Raw genomic sequence first — 20,429 nt, forward strand, 5'->3', positions numbered from 1 at the left:
CGCGTCTCGGCTTACGTCATTTCCGCCAGCCTCGAGTGTCTCCGCCCTTCCCGCCTCCCCTTCCTCGGAGCGTCTTAAAAACTCCAGGCCTCAGGCCTACAGCTCTGGGGGTACTTCGGGGGGCGGGGGACTGGGCTGATGAGTAACCCCTCCCCCCAGGTCCCAGAGGGTGAAGCCTCTACTTCTGTCTACCGGGTACATTTCTCTTCCATTTCTCTCAATCATGATTTGAAGTTTGCTGTGCAATTTTGAAATTCAAATTTTCTGCAGATAAAAAAAATTTTTTTGCTCCCCCCCATCAGTCTTTTGCAAAAGTCCCTTAGTGAGGAGAATTACAAACTGGAATGGGTTTATGAGCCTCAGAGCCATTATGGAGCCATTTCTTAGCTTTTCCATGAAGTGAGTCCATCCTGGTACCCCCACATCTGGTACCCCTAAGCCTCAGACCCATCATCTCCTAAGGACCAACCTAGGCTCCCTCGAGGCCCCTGCATCTCACTGAAGAAAGAAGCCATGGGCGACCCCAAGGCTCAATCAAGGACTGCCAGGGGGGGTGGCAGCCAGATTTGGGGGGCCTGACTGCTGCTGCTTTTTCTCTTTCTCAGCCCAAGAGTTCCATGGCCTCCGCCTCCCGCCGCCAGCGCCGAGAGCGTCGCTTCCGTCGCTACCTGTCAGCAGGCCGGCTGGTCCGGGCCCAGGCGCTCCTGCAGCGACACCCCGGCCTGGACGTGGACGCTGGGCACCCCCCGCCTCTGCACCGAGCCTGTGCCCGCCACGATGCCCCGGCCCTGTGCCTGCTGCTGCGGCTGGGGGCAGACCCTGCCCACCAGGACCGACATGGTGACACGGCGCTGCATGCTGCCGCTCGCCAAGGCCCTGATGGTGAGTGTTCCCCGGGACACCTAGCAGCTGCCTGGTGCGAGGCCAAGGCCTTGCAAGTGTTTGAGAACGAGCTGCTTGCTTGTTAGCACTCAGAAGGTCGTTCACCCGAGAGGCCAGTCCCTAGGGTTTGTGCTCAAGTCAGATGGGCCTCGCATGCCCCAAACCTCAAATTAGTCTTCAAATATCACTTTTGTGCGGGTCAGAGATGCGACTCCGCTATAGATATAGCACATGGCCTATGTGTGGATTCTAGCCTCTCAGCCCAACAAGAAACAAATTTCACTTTTGGGGCGTGGGGCAGGGCGTCATCAATCCCAGGGCTTCCACACAGGATGTGACGTGTAGACGCTAAAGTTAGATTGCTGGGTTAAGATGTAACTACCTATACTTAATAGCTATTGGGCAAGTTATTAAACTTCCCGGAGACTTAGATTGCCCTTGTGTAAAGTAAATAATAAGTCTTGCTTTGTGCCAGGCCCTTCTCACAAAGCAACTCATTTCGTCCTCACAACAGCTCTGTAAAGTTATAAGTACTAAAATTAGCCCCATTTTTCTAGATGAGGAAATAGCAGAGAGAAGTTAAGTAGTCTGCCAAAAGGCACAGAGCCTCTGAACTCTTTACAACTATAGTTGTTTCTTGTGAAGTTTTTTTGGGGGGAGGTGGGTAGGAGGGCCACACCCTGAAGTGCTCAAGTCCCAACTCTGAGCTCACAAATCACACCTGGTGGGGCTCTACGGATTCTTTGGGAAGCCAAGGATTGAACCTCGATCAGCTGTATGAAAGTCAAGTGCATATCCCGTTGTCTATTCCATCCTGTGTGATATGATAGCAAATTACATGCTGATGGAGCCATGTATAGAACAACCGTACTATGAAATATGTTTGGAGAGTAAAATGACATAAATACATAATTGGAGGGGCCGGAGAGATAGCATGGAGGTAGGGCATTTGCCTTGCATAAAGAAGGACGATGGTTTGAATCCTGGCATCCCATATGGTCCTCCGAACCTGCCAGGAGCGATTTCTGAGCACAGAGCCAGTAGTAACCCGTGAGCGCTGCCAGGTATGACCGCCCAAAAAAATAAAAAAAAAACATAATGGAAGAACTAGCATGTGATCATCATTTGGTACATGCATGCAATTGTCATTATTAAAAATACTATTTTCCGGGGCCGGGCGGTGGCGCTGGAGGTAAGGTGCCTGCCTTGCCTGCGCTAGCCTAGGACGGACCGCGGTTCGATCCCCCGGCGTCCCATATGGTCCCCCAAGAAGCCAGGAGCAACTTCTGAGCGCATAGCCAGGAGTAACCCCTGAGCGTCACAGGGTGTGGCCCAAAAACCAAAAAAAAAAAAAAAAAAAAAAAATACTATTTTCCTTTTCCATAATTATATTAAAAAGCACTCTGAGAACCAAATTTTTTTTCTTTTTGGTTTTTCAGGCCACACCTGTTTGATGTTCAGGGGTTACTCCTGGCTAAGTGCTCAGAAATTGCCCCTGGCTTGGGTGGACCATATGGGACGCGGGGGGACCGAACCGCTGTCCTTCCTTGGCTAGCACTGCAAGGCAGACACCTTACCTCTAGCGCCACCTTGCCAGCTCCCCAAATATTTTTTTTTTTTTATCATTTTGCCACCAAACTCATTTGGTGTTAAAATCTAAACCGAGAGGCTGAAGTGATAGCACAGCAGGTAGAGCATTTGCCTTGCCAGCCAACCCTGGTTTGATCCCCAGCATCCCAGTCTCTCAACCCACCAGGAGAGATTCCTGAACACAGAGTCAGGAGTAGCCCCTGAGCACTGCCGAGTATGGTCCAAAAAACAAACAAACAAAACTAAATTGAAGCTATCTATGATTAGTGTTTATGCTATTTATGTCAATATTCATACATTTTACTGTTAAAGCATTCTTGTGTTTGGTTACTGGGGGGACCCAAGCTCTTCTGGTCTATATTATATACCAAGTGTGTGATTTCTTATCACAAACCCCTAAAATATCTGATCTTAGAAAACTACCTATTACCTGTTGGTAATAAAGTGGCATAGGATATAAACCCTCCTTAGTACTAGACTTTCATTTGGGAGCAGTGGAGGGGAAAGCCTCTTCAAGCAGTGTTGAGGCACTCTTCCCAGCTCTATGCTCAGAGACCATATAGCACTGAGGATCAAATCTTTCTGTATGTAATGCCTTTTGGTCCAACCTACTGAACTCTCTGTAGTCCACTACCTACCTCTATTTAAAAAAAAAAAAGGTATCAGGGATCAAACTCAAGGTTTCATGTATGTGAAATATGAATGAGCCTTATTAGTACCTCATTTTATGTATATATGGGGTGGGGGGAGACCATCTGTGGTGCCAAGGACCAAACTATAGTCAACCCTGTGCAAGGCAAGCACCCTTACCCCTTTACTGTCTCTCTGGCCCTTGGTACCTCCTTTAAAGTAAGAGCATTAAGGGAAAATCTCTAGGTTGGGATAGATAATCTTTTTTTTTTTTTTTGGTTTTTGGGCCACACCCAGTGATGCTCAGGGGTTACTCCTGGTATGCGCTCAGAAGTCGCTCCTGGCTTGGGGGACCATATGGGACACCGGGGAATCGAACCGCGGTCCGTCCAAGGCTAGCACAGGCAAGGCAAGGCACCTTACCTCTAGCGCCACTGCCCGGCCCCGGGATAGATAATCTTAAGTCAGTTTGATTACTATTACCAGCTTTCCAAATGCACACAGTCATCTCACACCAAAACCTCCCCCACATAGTAGCATGTCACCTTTTATTTAGGATAAGTGAATTTTATTACCCTTAACATATTTGAAGTTTGTTGTCTGGTATTTTTGTTTTGTTTTAAAACAGAGAGGATGTTTATAAAGTTCAAGTATGCAACTCAAAACTGATAGGGCAACAGCAGAGTACTCTGAAGCAGATCTCAGACCTCACTCCAGTTCCAACTCTATCTTTTACAGACTATGTGACAGGAACCTCACTTCTGTGAATTTAATTTGCCTCTCTAGAATGGAAGTTGTGATGAGTAAATGAACAAGAATTTGGTGAAATTTTGGCACTTATTAGAGAAGTATTTTTACTTTTTGTTTTGTTTTGTTTTGTTTTGGGGCCACACCTGTTGGCGCTCAGGGGTTACTCCTGGCTATGCGCTCAAAAATCGCTCCTGGCTTGGGGGACCATATGGGACATCAGGGGATCGAACCTCTGTCCGTTCTACGTTAGCGCAGGCAAGGCATACGCCTTACCACTTGCACCACCGCTCTGGTCCCATCTTTTTGCTTTTTAATCTCATTCAAATAAAACCTTTTTCTTTTCTTCTCACTGCCCCCAGCAATGCTGGCTCTGCACTCAGGAATTACTCCTTACAGTGCCTACAGAATCATATGGGATGCTAGGGGATTGAACCCTACCCACTGTACTATCTCTCCAGCCCTAAAGTAAGAATTTTTGAATAATAAAAGTATCCCACGGGCCCGGAGAGATAGCACAGCGGCGTTTGCCTTGCAAGCAGCCGATCCAGGACCAAAGGTGGTTGGTTCAAATCCCGGTGCCCCATATGGTCCCCCGTGCCTGCCAGGAGCTATTTCTGAGCAGACAGCCAGGAGTAACCCCTGAGCACTGCCGGGTGTGGCCCAAAAACCAAAAAAAAAAAAAAAGTATCCCTTATGGGGGGTGGAGTGGTGGTGCAAGCGGTACGGCATTTGCCTTGCACGCGCTGACCTAGGACAGTTGGCTGATTCGCCAGGAGGGGCCATGGGCCCCTTGAGAAACCAATAAATAAGTAAATAGTCTTGGTTGCATTTGATTCTAAGAATGTGAGATTTATGTTTTCTGATTTATAGTCCAAGAAAGCCAGGGCAGAATGCTCAGGTACTTGTCTAACATATCACAACTGATGGATTTTCTTCCAAAGGGGACCTGCACTTGAATCACTCCAAATCCCTGTTAAGTCTTAGGCCTTCCTAGTGGTTGCCCACCAGCTCAGCCACCAGGTGGCCTTCTATCTCCTTGGTAGAAAGACCCACTTCATTCAGCTTCCTGCAGCTTTAGAATAAGCATCTCTGAACAGATGAAATAACCCAGAATCTCTCTGGTTAGTTTCTTCCTTATTCCCAAGTTAAATCTGAATTCATGTTGAATTGGTTAGTAGGATTGTCATAGCTAATTGATATTAATGAATGCTCTGTCTTTGGAAGTTTATGATTTTTTTTTTTTTTTTTTTTTTTGGTTTTTGGGCCACACCCGGTAACGCTCAGGGGTTACTCCTGGCTATGTGCTCAGAAGTTGCTCCTGGCTTGGGGGACCATATGGGACACCGGGGGATCGAACTGTGGTCCGTCCAAGGCTAGCGCAGGCAAGGCAGGCACCTTACCTTTAGCGCCACCGCCCGGCCCAGTTTATGATTTTTTTACCTTTTGCTTTTGGACCCTTTTCAGTGATGTAGTGCTCAGGGGTCACTCCTAGTGGTACTTAAAAGAGCCATGTAGTTCCTGGGCCTCCTACACATGAACTTCCTGCTGTTGAACCATCTACATGATCCTACCTTTAGGACTTTGGGAACACTATTTTGGAAATTTATCACTTCATGGGATACTTTGTGTAGTTTAGGAATAGAGTATAGAAATATTGAGATGGGGCAAGGATTGAGGGACATATTACCACAGCTTTTACCAAAATAATGAAGTATAGGGGCCACAGATATGGTTTAGGGTAGAGCACACCCTAGAACAGAGGCAACTTAGATTTGGTTCCTAACACCTAAAAAATTATTTTTTTTTATTTTTTTGTTTTGTTTTGTTTTTGGGCCACACCCGGTGGTGCTCAGGGGTTACTCCTGGCTGTCTGCTCAGAAATAGCTCCTGGCAGGCACGGGGGACCATATGGGACACCGGGATTCGAACTAACCACCTTTGGTCCTGGATCGGCTGCTTGCAAGGCAAACGCCGCTGTGTTATCTCTCTGGGCCCACACCTAAAATATTATTAGTGATAAAAATATAAAATGATGAAGTTAAAGCCAATCTGGGTATTTTTATTTGTTTTAAGGGCCTCTCAAACAGTACTGGATGGGGAAAGGGGGCACGGAGACTCCCATTCCTAGGTAGAATAGCATTGCAGTACTCAGAGACCACCTAGCTATACCTAGCTGTGTTCAGGGGAACCATGCAATTTTAGAAATCAGACTCAGGGGCTTTTACACTAACCAGCACATTTAGTTCTTTTTTTTTTTCTTTTTTTTTTTTTTTTTTTTTTTTTTGGTTTTTGGGTCATACTCAGCAGCACTCAGAGGTTACTCCTAGCTCTACACTCAGAAGTCATTCCTGGCAGGCTTAGGGGACCATATAGGATGCTGGGATTTGAACCACTGTCCTTCTGCATGCAAAGCAAATGCCTTATCTCCATGCTATCTCCAGCCCCACATTTAGTTTTCTACTCTAATTTTCATTGTACTTTTGCCATGTGCCACATTTTCCATCTATTACCCATTTTGATCTGCCCAGAGATGGAGGCTGGGTCCCTATTCTGTAGATGGCTAAGCCATCCGGTGTACATACGTTCCATTTGTCTTTCCAGCCTTACTTCCTACAGCACACCCACAAACCCACAACTATCTTTGTAGTGTGTCTTCAGGGACCCTAGTCAGATTTTCACAAAGCTACATGTCTCTTACCCGCCTGTCCACATATCTCTTTGCTAAATTATCCTTCCTTCCTACCTCAACATAAGCATCTACTCCTCAAAGGACCTTTTCTTTTTTTACTTTTAGGTCACACCCAGTGGTACTTAGGATTTACTCCTTACTCTGTGCTCAGAGATCACTCCTAGGGGAACAGGGGGACCAAATAAGGTGCTAAGGCTCAAACCCAGGTCAGCTGGGTATAAGGCAAGTGCCCTACCCACTGTATTATTACTCCAATTTCTTCTCAAGGACTCATTAATCTCCATACTCATTACTTTTTCTTCTTGAGCCTCATCAGTCATCACTCAAACTACACTTCTAACATTGGCATCATTACAAATGTTTACCAGGGCTAAAGAGATAGGCTAGAGATATGGTGAGGTACTTGACTTACACAGGGCTGACCTTGGTTCAATTCCTGGCACTATAAATGGTCCCCCAGTCTCTGCCAGGAGTGATCCCTAAGAACAGAATTAGGAGTAACAGTAAGACAAGGGCATTTCTGGATGTGTTCCAAAGAAAACCAAAACAAATTTTAAAAAATTAATAAAGGGCCAGGGAGATAGTATGGAGGTGGGGCATTTGCCTTCATGCAGGACAGTGGATCAAATCCTGGCATCCCATATGGTTCCCCGAGCCTGCCAGGAGCGATTTCTGAGCATAGAGCTAAGAGTAACCCCTGAGTGCAGCCAGGTGTGACCCCCCAAAAAATGTATAAAATTAAAATGTTAACTGGTTAGTTTGAATATACTTTTGCTTTGCTGTTGTTGTTGTTGTTGTTGTTGTTGTTGTTGTTGTTGTTTTGAGGCACACTGGTGGGTCTCGGGTTACTCCTGGCTCTGGGTTCAGGGGTCTTTCCTGGTGATGCTCGGGGACCATATGGGATGCAGAGATTGAACTTGGGTTGGCTGCATGCAAGGCAAATGTCCTACCTGCTGTGCTATTATTCTGGCCCCAGTTTGAGTATTCTTTAAGATAGAAATTATATCATCATAAGAAGTACTGATGGGGGTAGAGCGACAGCACAGCAGTAGGATGTTTACCTTGCATGTGGCCAACCTAGGACGGACCTGGGTTTGATCCCCAGTGTCCCTATGGTCCCCTGAGCCAGGAGCGATTTCTGAGTGCATAGCCAGGAGTAACTCCTGAGCATTACCGGGTATGGCCCAAAAAAAAAAAAAGAAAGAAAAGGAAAGGAAAATGCTGAGAGGTTCCAAAATATGCATTTTACTGTACATAATTTTAAAGTATTTATTTTTCTTTATATAAAAAGCAAAGCATGTTAATAAATAATGGGGAAAGTTTATACTACTAAATTGGTTAAAAATAATTGGCATTTCCAATTGTTGGTAGGACACAGACTATTTAATAAACAATATTGAACATTTGTCTCATGGAGGAAAGTGTCCTACTTTCATCTGACTCAAAAGTAAATTATAAGGGCCAGGAAGATGCTCATGCTTTGCATATTAGAGGCCTAAGTTCAATCCTCAGTACTACATGGTGGTCCAAATATTGCAGGGAGAGATGTCTCAGCACTGCACTGGTCTGATGTGGCCTAAAAATGAAAATAACAGATTAGGCACCCAAGTGTGACAGAAAGAGTATATTCCAAAAACATGGTGGGGCCGGAGAGATAGCATGGAGGTAAGGCGTTTGCCTCGAATGCAGAAGGTCGGTGGTTTGAATCCCGACGTCCCATATGGTCCCTTGAGCCTGCCAGGAGTGATTTCAGAGCGTAGAGCCAGGAGTAACCCCTGAGTGCTGCCAGGTGTGACCCAAAAACTCAAAAATAAAAAATTTAAAAAATTAAAAAAAAAAAAAAAAAGGGGGCCGGAGAGATAGCATGGAGGTAAGGTGTTTGCCTTTCATGCAGGAGGTCATCGGTTCGAATCCCGGCGTCCCATATGGTCCCCCGTGCCTGCCAGGAGCAATTTCTGAGTCTGGAGCCAGGAATAACCCCTGAGCACTGCCGGGTGTGACCCAAAAACCAAAAAAAAATTAAAAAAAAACAAAAACACATGGCATGTTTCCCAAAGGGGAAATCCCCTGTAGGACTAAATTGTTTGGGGTCACCCAAATAATTTTCTGGAAATAGGGATTGTTTATTGTACATACTCTGTACCTTTTAAGATTTTAAATTTTTTGTTTGTTTGTTTGTTTTGTTTTTTGGGCCACACCCGGCGGTGCTCAATGGTTACTCCTGGCTGTCTGCTCAGAAATAGCTCCTGGGGGGGACACTGGGATTCGAACCAACCACCTTTGGTCCTGGATCGGCTGCTTGCAAGGCAAACACCACTGTGTTATCTCTCCGGGCCCAAGATTTTAAATTTTTAAAAATATAGGAGAGGGCTGGAAAGTTTGTATAGGGGTTAAAGCACTGGCCTTGCAAGCATACCTCTAGGAGCAACCACTGAACACAAAACTAGGAGTAGCTCCCAGTCAACTTTTTGGAGGTGACCCAAACACCACAACTATTACCACCTCGTAAAAAAAAAAAAAAAAATATATATATATATATATATATAGGGGCCCAGTGATAAGGCATTTGCCTTGCATGCAGAAGGACAGTGGTTCGAATTCTGGCATCCCATATGGTCCCCTGTGCCTGCCAGGAGCGATTTCTGAGCATAGAGCCCGGAGTAACCCCTGAGCAAAGCCGGTGTGACCAAAAACAAACAAAAAAAAACCAAAACAAAACAAAACCAAAAAAAAAAAATATATATATGGAAAAAATGCAAAGAAGAAAAATTATATTCCTGGAGAAGAGAAAAACCTCCTGAAGTCAAATACTGTAAGAGAAAATTTGAGGGGTCCAGGTTGTTACTACTCAGCATTTGGTCTGAACATGTGGGACCCTGGATTTGATTCCCAGCACTTCAATAAAAGTGGGAAAATATTGGTTCTCCCTTACCTAAAAATGTTTTAAAAGATAGATGGGTATAAATAATTGCAATGTATATGACCCTTATATTTACAGATATAATTTTCAGGGGAAAGGTAGACAAAGCACATGTACAGGTTACTCACACATATAGCTCTGTTTAGTGACATATTCCTCATATGTGTGAGGTCTAAGTTCAATCCCCAGCACAAAAAAAAAAAAAAAAAACACAAAACCACCGCAAAACAAAAACTACACCACAAAAACTACTATGAAAAAGAAGAGAATTCATGAATAAATCATTTTTATTTCCCTTTCTGTTGATATTGTTGCAGGGAATTGAGCACACATACATGTAGTGCTTATACACTTAGCTATGATGTTGCTGGGTCTGTGTGGGGAGTAGAAATTGCTTGTTGAACCACAGATCTCAATCTGAACAACAGGGATCAAACAAAGAGCTGAACAACAGTGATCAAAGTCAGCCTCATTCTTGCAAGGCAGGCACCCTATTCACTAAACTACCTCCTCCATAAAATCTTTTTTGGGGGGACTTCACATCTAGAATGCCATTTGAAGGACCATGAAGTATCAAATTTAACCCTGAATTCTCACATGTAAAGCATGCTCTCCAGCCATTTGGTTTATCTCCCTGGCTCAACACAAATGTATGTGTGAGGTTGATGGCTTGGGAAACAAAGTCTCAAATTGGAGATGAGGAGCTGGAGCGGTGGCACAACTGGTAGGGCATTTACCTTGCACACGCTAACCTAGGATAGACCACTCAAAATCACTTCTGGTTTGGGGGACCATATGGGATGTCAGGGGATCAAACCGTGGTCCATCCTAGGTTAGCACATCAAGGCAGACGACCTACCGCTTGTGCTACTGCTCCAGACTCCAGGAGCAATTTCTGAATGAATAGCCAGGAGTAACCCCTGAGTGTCACCAGGTGTGGCCCAAAAAGCAAAAAAAAAAAAAAAAAAAAAAAAAAATTGGAGATAAGGGGGGTTTTCATTTGTTGTTATTTCTAATAAATGTGTTATTAGGATATTCATATATTGCACATTATATATTATATAATATATAGTGCTATTATATAATTAGTTACATAATTATATAACATATTGCATATATTACATGGTATGCATTATTATTTACTAGTTACTAGTTAACAGAGCTATTATAATTAACTGTATTTTCTGATAAATACAGTAGAGCGGGGTGGAGTGATATAGTACAGTGGGTAGTGCTCCTTGCATACAGCCAACCCAGGTTTTATACCCAGCATCCCATATGGTCCCCAAGCCTGCCAGGAATAATTTCTGAGTGCAGTACAGCCAGCCAGGCATGGCCAAAAAATAAATAAATACAATAGAACACTACAGTTATAAAATGGAATATGGTAGACCCTGTATATTACTGAAGAAAATTTTAAACAAAAAAAGATACAAAATGAAAATAGAAAGTCTGGAACTAGATAGATGGTACATTGAGTAGGGCATTTGCCTTACACTAGCCAATCAAGGTTCAATTACGGGTAACTCACACATTCCCACAGCACTGCCAGGAGTGATCCCTGAGCACAGAGCACAGTATAAATCCTGAGCACTGCTGATTGTGTGGGGGGAAAAGTTGCCAATCACATAGTATACTCAAATATATAGAAAAAAATTCATATATATATATATATATATTTCATTCTTGGGTCACATCCAGCAGTGCTCAGGGATCACTCCTGGCTCTATGCTCAGAAATTGCTCCTGGCAAACTTGGGGGATCACATGGGATGCCGGGACTCAAACCACCAACCTTCTGCATGCAAGGCAAACACCTTACCTCCATGCTGTCTCTCCGGCCCAAAAATTCATATGTTTTATGTACACTAAAATAGGACTAGGATGGACTACAGAAATTTTAAGCATGATTAAATTCTTAATTTTTTTAATTCACATTAAAATATTAACTAAGTTTGGGACAGATTTACCTATAGTCCTGCCCAGAGACCAGAATTTTTACCTATTTCTAGTGTTAGTTTGTTTGTTTGTCTCCCCCCCCCCCCACTTTTAGTATTTTTAACCAATTTATTTTTTGCACAGTTGTGAGTAGAGACTACTTTTGTTTGTTTGTTTGTTTTGGGGAGAGGGTACACCTGGCAGTACTCAGGAGTTATTCCCAGCTCTGCAGCTAGAAAATACTCCTGGCACACTTAGGGAACTATATGGGATGCCAGGAATTGAACCCAGGTCAGCCAGGAATAAAGCAAACACTCTACCCCAAGACTGTCTCTTGGCCACCACTATGTACAATTTTATAGGCAGCTTTTTCCACACCCAGACATTTAGTGACTTTCATATTCTATGACATGCTTTCCACTCCCAGTCATTTATTTAGTGACTTTACTATTCTATATCATGCGGTACTTATCAAACTTTGTATTGGAGGCATTACTTCTTGAAACTTATGCATTTTTGAGTCTTCTAAATACCAGTCAACCCACATACCTGCTATGAACCTTGATAGGGAAAGAGCAGTTGAAAGCAACAGGCAGGATTAGATACTTGCTGAGTAGCACAAATTGGTAAGGCTGTGACAGGTAATGTCTGCTAAAGAGAAGCATCTTTAGGCTGGAGAGGTAAAACAGACATAGAGCGTCTGCCTTGCACGCAGCCATCCCAGGACTAACTGTGGTTCAATTCCCGGCATCCCATATGGTCCCCCAAGCCTGCCAGGATTGATTTCTGAACACAGAACGCAGAGCCTGAGCACTGCCGGGTGTGACCCAAAAAGCAAGAGAGAGAGAGAGAGAGAGAGAGAGAGAGAGAGAGAGAGAGAGAGAGAGAGAGAGAGAGGAGAGAGAGAGAGGAGAGAGAGAGAGAGAGAGGGAGGGAGAGAGAGAAAGAGAGGGAGGGAGGGAGAGAGAGAGAGAGAGAGAGAGAGAGAGAGAGAGAGAGAGAGAGAGAGAGAAGCATCTTGGTCCCAGAAATAGTACAGCGGGAAGGGTACCTGCCTTGCATACCACCAACTGGAGTTCGATCCTTGGCACCCAGTATGATCCCCTGAGCCCTGCCCCGAGTGATCTTTTGAGTACATGCCAGGAGTAATCCCTGAGCAAAACTAGGTGTGGCCATCCCAAAAAAGAGAAGTGCCTCCTCCCTTGACCTGATGATATTTGGGCTGGGAGCACTAATGTGAACCAGGAAATAAGCAGTGGTATCAGTTGTTGGCCAGCCAGTACTGGAACCATCATGCTTCTCTGCCCTCCCAGCAATGACAGGACAACACTGTTATGCCATACTTTTGCAAAGTTGCCAGTATTTTCCAGTATCATGGAACAAAGATTTATGGAGGAAATAGTACAAGGTGTTTAGGTTAGCTAGAGTGATGGCACAGTGGGTAGGGCATTTACCTTGCATGTGGCTGACCTGGGATGGACCCAGGTTTGATCCCCAGCATCCCATATGGTCCCTGGAGCTTGCCAGGCATGATTTCTGAGTGCAGAGCCAAGAGAACCAACAGGTGTCGTCCAAAAACTCAAAAAGAGAAACAATGGGGGTTTAGGGGCTTTCCTTGCAGCTGACACTGATTTGATCCCCAGCACTGCTTATGGTCTGCATGAATTACCAGGAGTGATCTTTGAGCACAGTGCCAGGAGTAAACTCTGAGCACCACTGGGCATGACCAAAAAAGATTTAAATACTGTCTGCCCTTTTCCTCTGGCTCAGGGAGAAAAAGTAGCTCTTTGAGAAGGAAGCATGTTTTGCTCACCTTCCTCTGCCCCAGTGTTGAAAGAAGTGCTTAATACCCATGGCCCTGAGAGGTACGTCCAGGGGTCAGGTGCTGCATTAGCAAAGAAATTAATTGACACTGAAGCAGATACAATGAATCAAGACCCAGGGGTTCATGAATATTGGTCATGTTTCTCCCAACCAACCATCCCTAAGTGAGACCCAGTGTTTCAAGTGCTTTCCCCTAGATCAGCAGACATTTGGAAAGTACTTGCTCCCTGCTGCAGGCAATGTTTCTGTGACTCAAATTCATTGTTGGTCTCAACCTTTCCCCCTTCCCATTCCTTTTCTAGCATCCCTGTAGCAAGAATGACTTGAGAAATTCCCTGAAAACATTTATTTTTCTGGGCTCATTGAAAAATTATATAAAGAGATGAATATTCAGGCTGGAGCCATAGTACAGCGGGTAAGGTGCTTGCCTTGCATGTGGCTGACCCGGATTCGATCCCCGGCATTCCATATGGTCCCCTTAGCCCACCAGGAGTGATTCCTGAGTATTCCTCTGCAGCCAGGAATAATCCCTGAGCACTGCTGGGTGTGCCCCCCCCAAATAAAAGAGATAACTTCCCTATGTATATATTTATAGTGGTATAGCATATTTGCAGATATTATACAGTATAAAGTATAGTTGTGAGTAAGAAAAGGAAATGCACACTCAGAAGTCTGACATTGCTTTGATGGCTGGAAGCAGGCTAGAAAATGGTTAGAATTTCCAAGATAGATGGTTAGGATGTTTACCTTGCATGCGGCCAACCTGGGTTCCCTCCCTGGCATCCCATATGGTCACCTGAGCACCTGAGTGCAGAGCCAAGAGTAGTAACCCCTGAACAGGTCTGGGTGTGCTCCAAAAAATAGGTACTAAAATAGATTATGGGGGTCTCAGATGAGATTGCTTTAAAGTACCACACTTCCCATGCATGTGATAAACTATCAGTACTTGCCAGTGACAGTGATTTTCTAATACCCAGAAAGCATCCATGAGGGCAACCCTTTCATTGCTCTAAGATCAAGGGAGTGAGTGACCATTGGGATTCAAGATGGTGCCCTGCCAATGCCTGGAGACCTGATTAACTTCTGCTCCCTGCTTTCCCACCAGCCTACAAGGACTTCTTCCTGCCACTACTGAGTCGCTGCCCTTCAGCCATGGGAATAAAGAATAAGGAAGGGGAGACGCCTGGGCAGATTCTAGGATGGGGACCCCCCTGGGAGTCTGCTGAAGAAGAAGAGGAAGAAGAGGAAGCCTCCAAAGAGAGAGAATGGAGAGAGAAGATACAGGGAGAACTGGAAGATGAATGGCAGGAAGTCATTGGGAGATACGAAGGTAAGAGAAACGCAATTCCATTCACATCTGCCTTTCTTCCCTCTGACCTCTTTTCTACAACCACTATGTAAATGCTCCCACTAGCCTGCCTGCACCTAATGTGTACTGCCCTGAAGTTATTGCCTGTTCTTACAGCATCTCCCCTATCACTCATGTCCCTCAACAGATGATGTTTCCCACGAGACCCAGGAACCTGAGTCCTTCTCAGCCTGGTCAGATCGCCTGGCCAGGGAGCATGCCCAGAAACACCAGCAGCAGCACCGTGAAGCCCTGGGAGCCCGTCGACCCCCACGGGCTGAGGGCCCTAGTCGCAGCTGGAGGCAGCAAGAGGAAGAGCAGCGACTTTTTCGAGAGCGAGCCCGGGCCAAGGACGAAGAACTGCGTGAGAGCCGAGCCAGGAGAGCGCAAGAGGCTGCTCATGGGGGCCAGGACCAAGGGCCAGAGCCCACCAGGGTGGGGCCCAGGGCAGAGCAACCCGGAGGAGTGGGCAGAGGCAGCCTCTGGCGCTTTGGCGATGTGCCCTGGCCCTGCCCTGGTGGAGGGGACCCAGAGGCTATGGCTGCTGCCCTGGTGGCCAGGGGTCCCCCCTTGGAGGAGCATGGGGCTTTGAGAAGGTACTTAAGGGTCCAGCAGGTTCGCTGGCACCCTGATCGCTTCCTGCAGCGATTCCGAAACCAGATTGAGACCTGGGAGCTGGGCCGGGTGATGGGGGCTGTGACAGCTCTTTCTCAGGCCCTGAATCGCCATGCGGAGGCCCTCAAGTAACCCCAGAGATAGAGCCAGAAACTGCAGGGATGTAGCCGTGGGGCAGGGCAGTCGGAAGAGTCCAGTCAGGTCAGGGCCAGGGTAATCGGAAGAGGCAGCTGTGCTGCACCCAGGATATGGGGTGGGGTTGAAACTTGTGATGAGCGGGTTGGGGGCAGGCTCCACCACTGTCCTCAGCTCTGCCATTTCCTAATAAGACCTGGTTCCACATCTCACTCCCAGCGACTCCTCTGACTTTTTCCATTGCCGTGGTTTTCAACACTCATGACATCTCCTTTTCCTCCCTGCTTGCTACAACCCACAGCTCCTCCACACCTGTGACATGTACATATATACACGTACATGTGCCCTCGGTGGCAGACGAGAAGCCCCCTTCTTGCCCCACACCCTCTGCACAGTCAGCTCTAAGGAGACCCATTGGCCTTCCAGTCTACTCAGCTCCCTGTCTACAATGAGCAGCTGGAGGAAATAATGTGAATAAGGGCAAAAGGGGAACAAAACCAGTTTCTCTCCCCTCCCCAGACAGAACCACATCCTCCTCCCTACACTTCATACCCCATCCCCCAGCACAGGGCTTTCCCTTTGCTGAGTCATTGATCTGGGTTGGGGGCAGCTGGAGCTGGGGAACCATGGGCATGTTGTGGGAGGATGGGAATAGAAGCAGAGTAGGGCTAAAGGAAGAGCCCTGTGGGGAGTGGAATTTTGGTTGCTAAAATTAGAAGGAGGAAAGAGCTGAATTATGTAACCTGGGTTGTCTGTTCTTGGGCAACCAGGGATCCGCACCCAAGGCTCTCTCCCCTAGCTTCTCATCCCCTTTCTTCCAGAGCCCAGTTCTACTCTGTCCTTCAAACCAGGACTTCTCTGGGCAACCGAGGCCTAGCATTCCAGATAAATGTCTTCTCTTCCTGAGAAGAGATCCCCGCAGAGGGAATGGGACCTACTAAGTGCTCACTCCAACTCCCTGGAACTGGAATCATAATTTACAGACAGTACTAAACTCCACTATCATCCCTGACACACAGTAGGGAACTTGGTGACAAGAAAAGTCAAGGCTGAAAGGAGAATCCAGGCATGTACTGGCATGTGCTCAGTTGGCACATGTCTACATCAGAGGATCTCATGAATCAGAAATTTATTTTTCAGGTTTGGAGCCTTTGTTTGCAGAAGAGAATCTCAGGAATGAACATAGAAGAAGGCATGAGAAGTCTCCAGAAAAGGAGCATGGGATGGGCATGAAACCCTCAGAGAAGACAGGGAGCCAAGAGATACATGGCCTTCAGCAGGCCCAGGCAGATGTTCAGGGACAGGAGGAGGAAGGGCTGGTGAGAAAGATCTTGTGAGAGGAAGCTGCCGTGATTCAGAGAAGAGGCTAAGAGCTGTGAGCAACCCAGGCGTCCAGTTCCTCTCACAGGCCAGAGATTTCGGAAGTGGCATGCAAAGAGCCCAGGTTTGGGGCTGGGAGGAGTTGAGGTGAGGATCATGAATGGGACAGTGGGGGTGTTGAAAACTAAGAACAGAACTTTGGTGTCTGAATCTGCTCATCTTACCAGGAGGCTTTTCTTGCCTCTCTCTTGTTTTCAGTCGTATCATATTGCTTCTGTCAGAGTTATGTATAAAACCAAAGCAAAATAAGTCCGGATACCTGCCTCCACTCCCCCAGACCTCCTTCTTTTCAATATCCCCTTCTGGTGTCTGGCCCCCCAGGCCTCTTGGGGGTTCCCCCGAGATGAGGGCTGTTCACTTTCTCTGACCACACAGTTTCCGCTTCTATGTCTCTTTGTTTCCTAGGCTGATAAAAATAATGAGCCCTAGAGGCTTTGGCTTCCTCTGGCCCCTTGGGGCCAGGAGATGGGCATCCTGTCCAACACTGTGAGGGCAAGGAGGGACCCTAGGGATCCCCCAAGAAGTGACTCAATGCCTACCATGTAATACCAGAGAGGTGACAGTCTATATATTTGCTCTTTATGATTGGAATTAGGAGTCAGTTCTCTAGAGGATACTTTGGGTTTTAATTAGAGAAACAGGATAGGGAATGAGACTAGTGGTATAAAAGAGGGTCAGCTGGGGAACTGGGATGGACAGGTTGGGTTAAGTTATGAAAAGGGTCTGTCAGAGCCAGAGCAATAGTGCAGTGAGTAAGTAGGGTGTTTGCCTTGCACATGGTCAAACCAGGTTTGATTCCCAATATCCCAGGTGTTCCCCCAAGTACCGCCAAGAATAATTCCTGAGTGAAGAGCAAGGATTAGCCCTTGAGCATCACCAAGTGTGACCCCAACAACAAGAAGAAAAGAGGGTCTGGAAAGGATTTGATTCTGCACAGTGCAACTAGACAAGTAGTCCAAAGCTAAATTCAAACAGCTTCACATTTACAGTCTAATAGTAAGGCAGGCCCATACCTAATTTTGGTTGAAGTCATGTAGGGGTGCTAGAGGTAAGGTGCCTGCTTTGCCTGCACTAGCCTAGGACCAAGGTTCGAATCCCCGGTGTCCCATATGGTCCCCCAAGCCAGGAGCGATTTCTGAGCTCATAGCCAGGAGTAACCCATGAGCGTTACCGGGTGTGCCCCAAAAACCAAAAAAAAAAAAAAAGTCATGTGGAATACAATACAGTGAATACAGATAAGGAGGCAGTGAATTCCAGAGGGCATTTGAGCTTCCAAGTGATGGATCAGAGGATTTCTTTGGGTAAAGGTAGATGAAGGGGGCTCTAAAAATGAATGAAATGGCTTTAGCAATAATTGGGAGCCAGAGTATATCAAGGAAAAGAGTGTGTTGAATATCTTAAAGTAGATGAAACAGGTATCAGTAAGTATGTGTTAAAGGACCAAAGAGTGATAGAGGGCCGGAGCAATAGTGCAGCTTGTAAGACACTTGCCTTTCATGTGGTTGGCCTGGTTCGTTTCCAGCATCCTATATGGTCCCTTGGGTACCTCCCAGAGAGATCCCTGAGCACAGAGCCAGGAATAATCCCTGAGCATCACTGGGTATGACCCAAACATTTTTAAAAAAGAGTACAGTGGGTAGGGTGCTTGACTTGGACCCCTAGCATCCTATATGGTTCCCTAAGCCCTGCCAGGGGTGATTCCTGAATGCAGTCAAGAGTAACCCCTAGGTGACCCCACTCCCCCAAGAAAAGAATGCCAGAATGAGGAATTTGGACTGTCCTGAGGACAGTGGCATTGAAGAGTACTGAAGAAAACGGACATGAGAGTGCTGTAGGAATACAGGCAAGGAAAAAAATATTTTGTAGAACTTAAAATGTATTAACTTTTTGTGGGGGTGTTGGCTTTGGGTTATTCCTATCTCTGCACTCAGGAATCACTCTTGGTGGGCTTGGGGGATCAAATGGGATGTTGGGGATCAAATTTGGGTTGGCCACATGCAAGGCAAGCGCCCTACCTACTGTGCTATCACTGGCCCTCCCTACGCTCTTTAAGCACCTGATAAGAGCAAATGCTCTGTTAGACAATGAAATAAGTAAAATCACTCCCCTCCTAGACCTTGCAGTTTAGTGAGACAGAATACACAAGTGACAGCCACTCAAACTAATAGCCCCACCTGCTTATTGTAATGAAGTGCTTGCTGTGTTTGAGTGGCTCAAACTCAAATGGAGATTTCCAGCAAGCAGTCTGGAGTTTGATGGGGCCTGGCAATAGTACAGAGGGTAGGACATTTACCTTACACATGGCCAACCTGGGTTCAATCCCAGGCACCCCATACTGTTCCTTAAGCTAGCCAGGAGTAATTCCTGAGTACAGAGCCAGGAGCAAACCCTAAACACCATCAGGAATAGCTCCATCCCCTTCACCCGACCCCACCCCCAAAAAAAGTTTAAGAGAGAACTTTGGTTGGGGAAAAGATTTGGATATCAGTCTCTTCCCAAGCAATTAAACCTTGGAATGCCCAAGAAGGGGTGACCAGGAGCCCTGAGAATCAAAAGAAGGACCTATTAAGAGAGATTGGGTAAGCAGTCAAAATAAGGATCAGATTTTGGAGCAGCAGTATAGCGGATAAAGCATTTGCCTTGCATGTGGCTGTTCAGGTTCTATTCTTAGCATTTCATTTGGTCCCCCAAACACTGCCAGGAATGACCCCTGATTACCACTGCTTGTCACCTAGAAACCAAAAAATAAAAAGTAAGGACCAGACTGGAGAGTTTCAAGCCATGTCTGATATTTCAGAAAGGTCTAGTAGGAACTGAACAGTTAAAATTTTTGAAAAAATGGTTTTCATCTAGTAGAAAGGCAAAAATCACTTTACACTGGTTAAGCAATGAGCAGATGGTAAGGAAAGGGAGTTTGTGGGCACAAAACCATAGAATGGCAAATATGGAAGATAGCTACCACTCATTTTCTAGTTCAACCCACAGATTTTACAAATGAGGAAAATTTTACCAGTTCCTGAAAAAAGTGGTTAAAGAGGTTCATCTTTCTTGAGACGGAATACGGAAAGAAAAGGTGAGCAATAGAATGGACATTTGAGGTAGAATCTGAAGGGAGTTTTATTTAAATGTATAAGTTTATCATGCATCCAGATCACTTGAGTATTTTGTAAATGAATGGAATGCAATGATTAAAGAGCACAGGACTCTCTGAAATTGGATTGCCAGAATTAGGAGGCTTCTAGGGTGAGAGGCTCCTGCAAAGTTTAACAGCTTAGGAGAAAGACATAACAGAAACCATTGTGTTTACCTAAATCAAACTTCTCAAAATCTTGGGCCGGAGCCATAGCACAAACGGCAGGGCGTTTGCCTTGCACACACTAACCTAGAATGGACTGCAGTTCGATCCCCTAACGTCCCATATGGTTCCCCCAAGCCCGAAGTGATTCCTGAGCACATAGCCAGGAGGAACCCCTGAGCGTCAACCAGGTGTGGCCCAAAAAGCAAAAAAAAAATTTTTTTTTCTCAAAATCTTTTCAGGATATCAGTTAGGGAGGTGATACTAAGGTGCTAGTAAATGGGCCAGAGTGATAGTACAGAGGGTAGGGCACTTGCCTTGCACAGACTGAACCAGATTCAATCCCTGACACGACCTAGTCCCCTAAACCTGCCAGGTATGATTCCTGATTACAGAGCCAAGAATAAGCCCTGAACTCTGCTGGGACACAGCCA

At 45.9% G+C, this 20,429-nt stretch overlaps 1 protein-coding gene across 1 annotated transcript; it reads left to right on the forward strand.

Annotated features, from left to right (window-relative positions):
* The first annotated feature begins 30 nt into the window (after positions 1-30).
* NFKBIL1 (NFKB inhibitor like 1) lies at positions 31-15,532 on the forward strand. Its single transcript, XM_049765156.1, has 4 exons — positions 31-195; positions 606-882; positions 14,328-14,552; positions 14,719-15,532. Exons 1-4 carry the CDS (start codon positions 139-141, stop codon positions 15,315-15,317), a joined length of 1,158 nt encoding a protein of 385 aa, XP_049621113.1. The 5' UTR covers positions 31-138; the 3' UTR covers positions 15,318-15,532.
* The last annotated feature ends 4,897 nt before the right edge of the window (positions 15,533-20,429 follow it).

This window comes from Suncus etruscus, chromosome 18 (genome assembly GCF_024139225.1).
Source record: "Suncus etruscus isolate mSunEtr1 chromosome 18, mSunEtr1.pri.cur, whole genome shotgun sequence".
Lineage (NCBI taxonomy): Eukaryota > Metazoa > Chordata > Mammalia > Eulipotyphla > Soricidae > Suncus > Suncus etruscus.

Bases quoted from the DNA above. Each gene is read 5' to 3' on its own strand.
- NFKBIL1 (XM_049765156.1), top strand. From the start codon at position 139: ATGAGTAACCCCTCCCCCCAGGTCCCAGAGGGTGAAGCCTCTACTTCT. The intron at 196-605 runs GTACATTTCTCT...TCTCTTTCTCAG, and splicing joins CCTCTACTTCTGTCTACCGG to CCCAAGAGTTCCATGGCCTC. The intron at 883-14,327 runs GTGAGTGTTCCC...CTTTCCCACCAG, and splicing joins CGCTCGCCAAGGCCCTGATG to CCTACAAGGACTTCTTCCTG.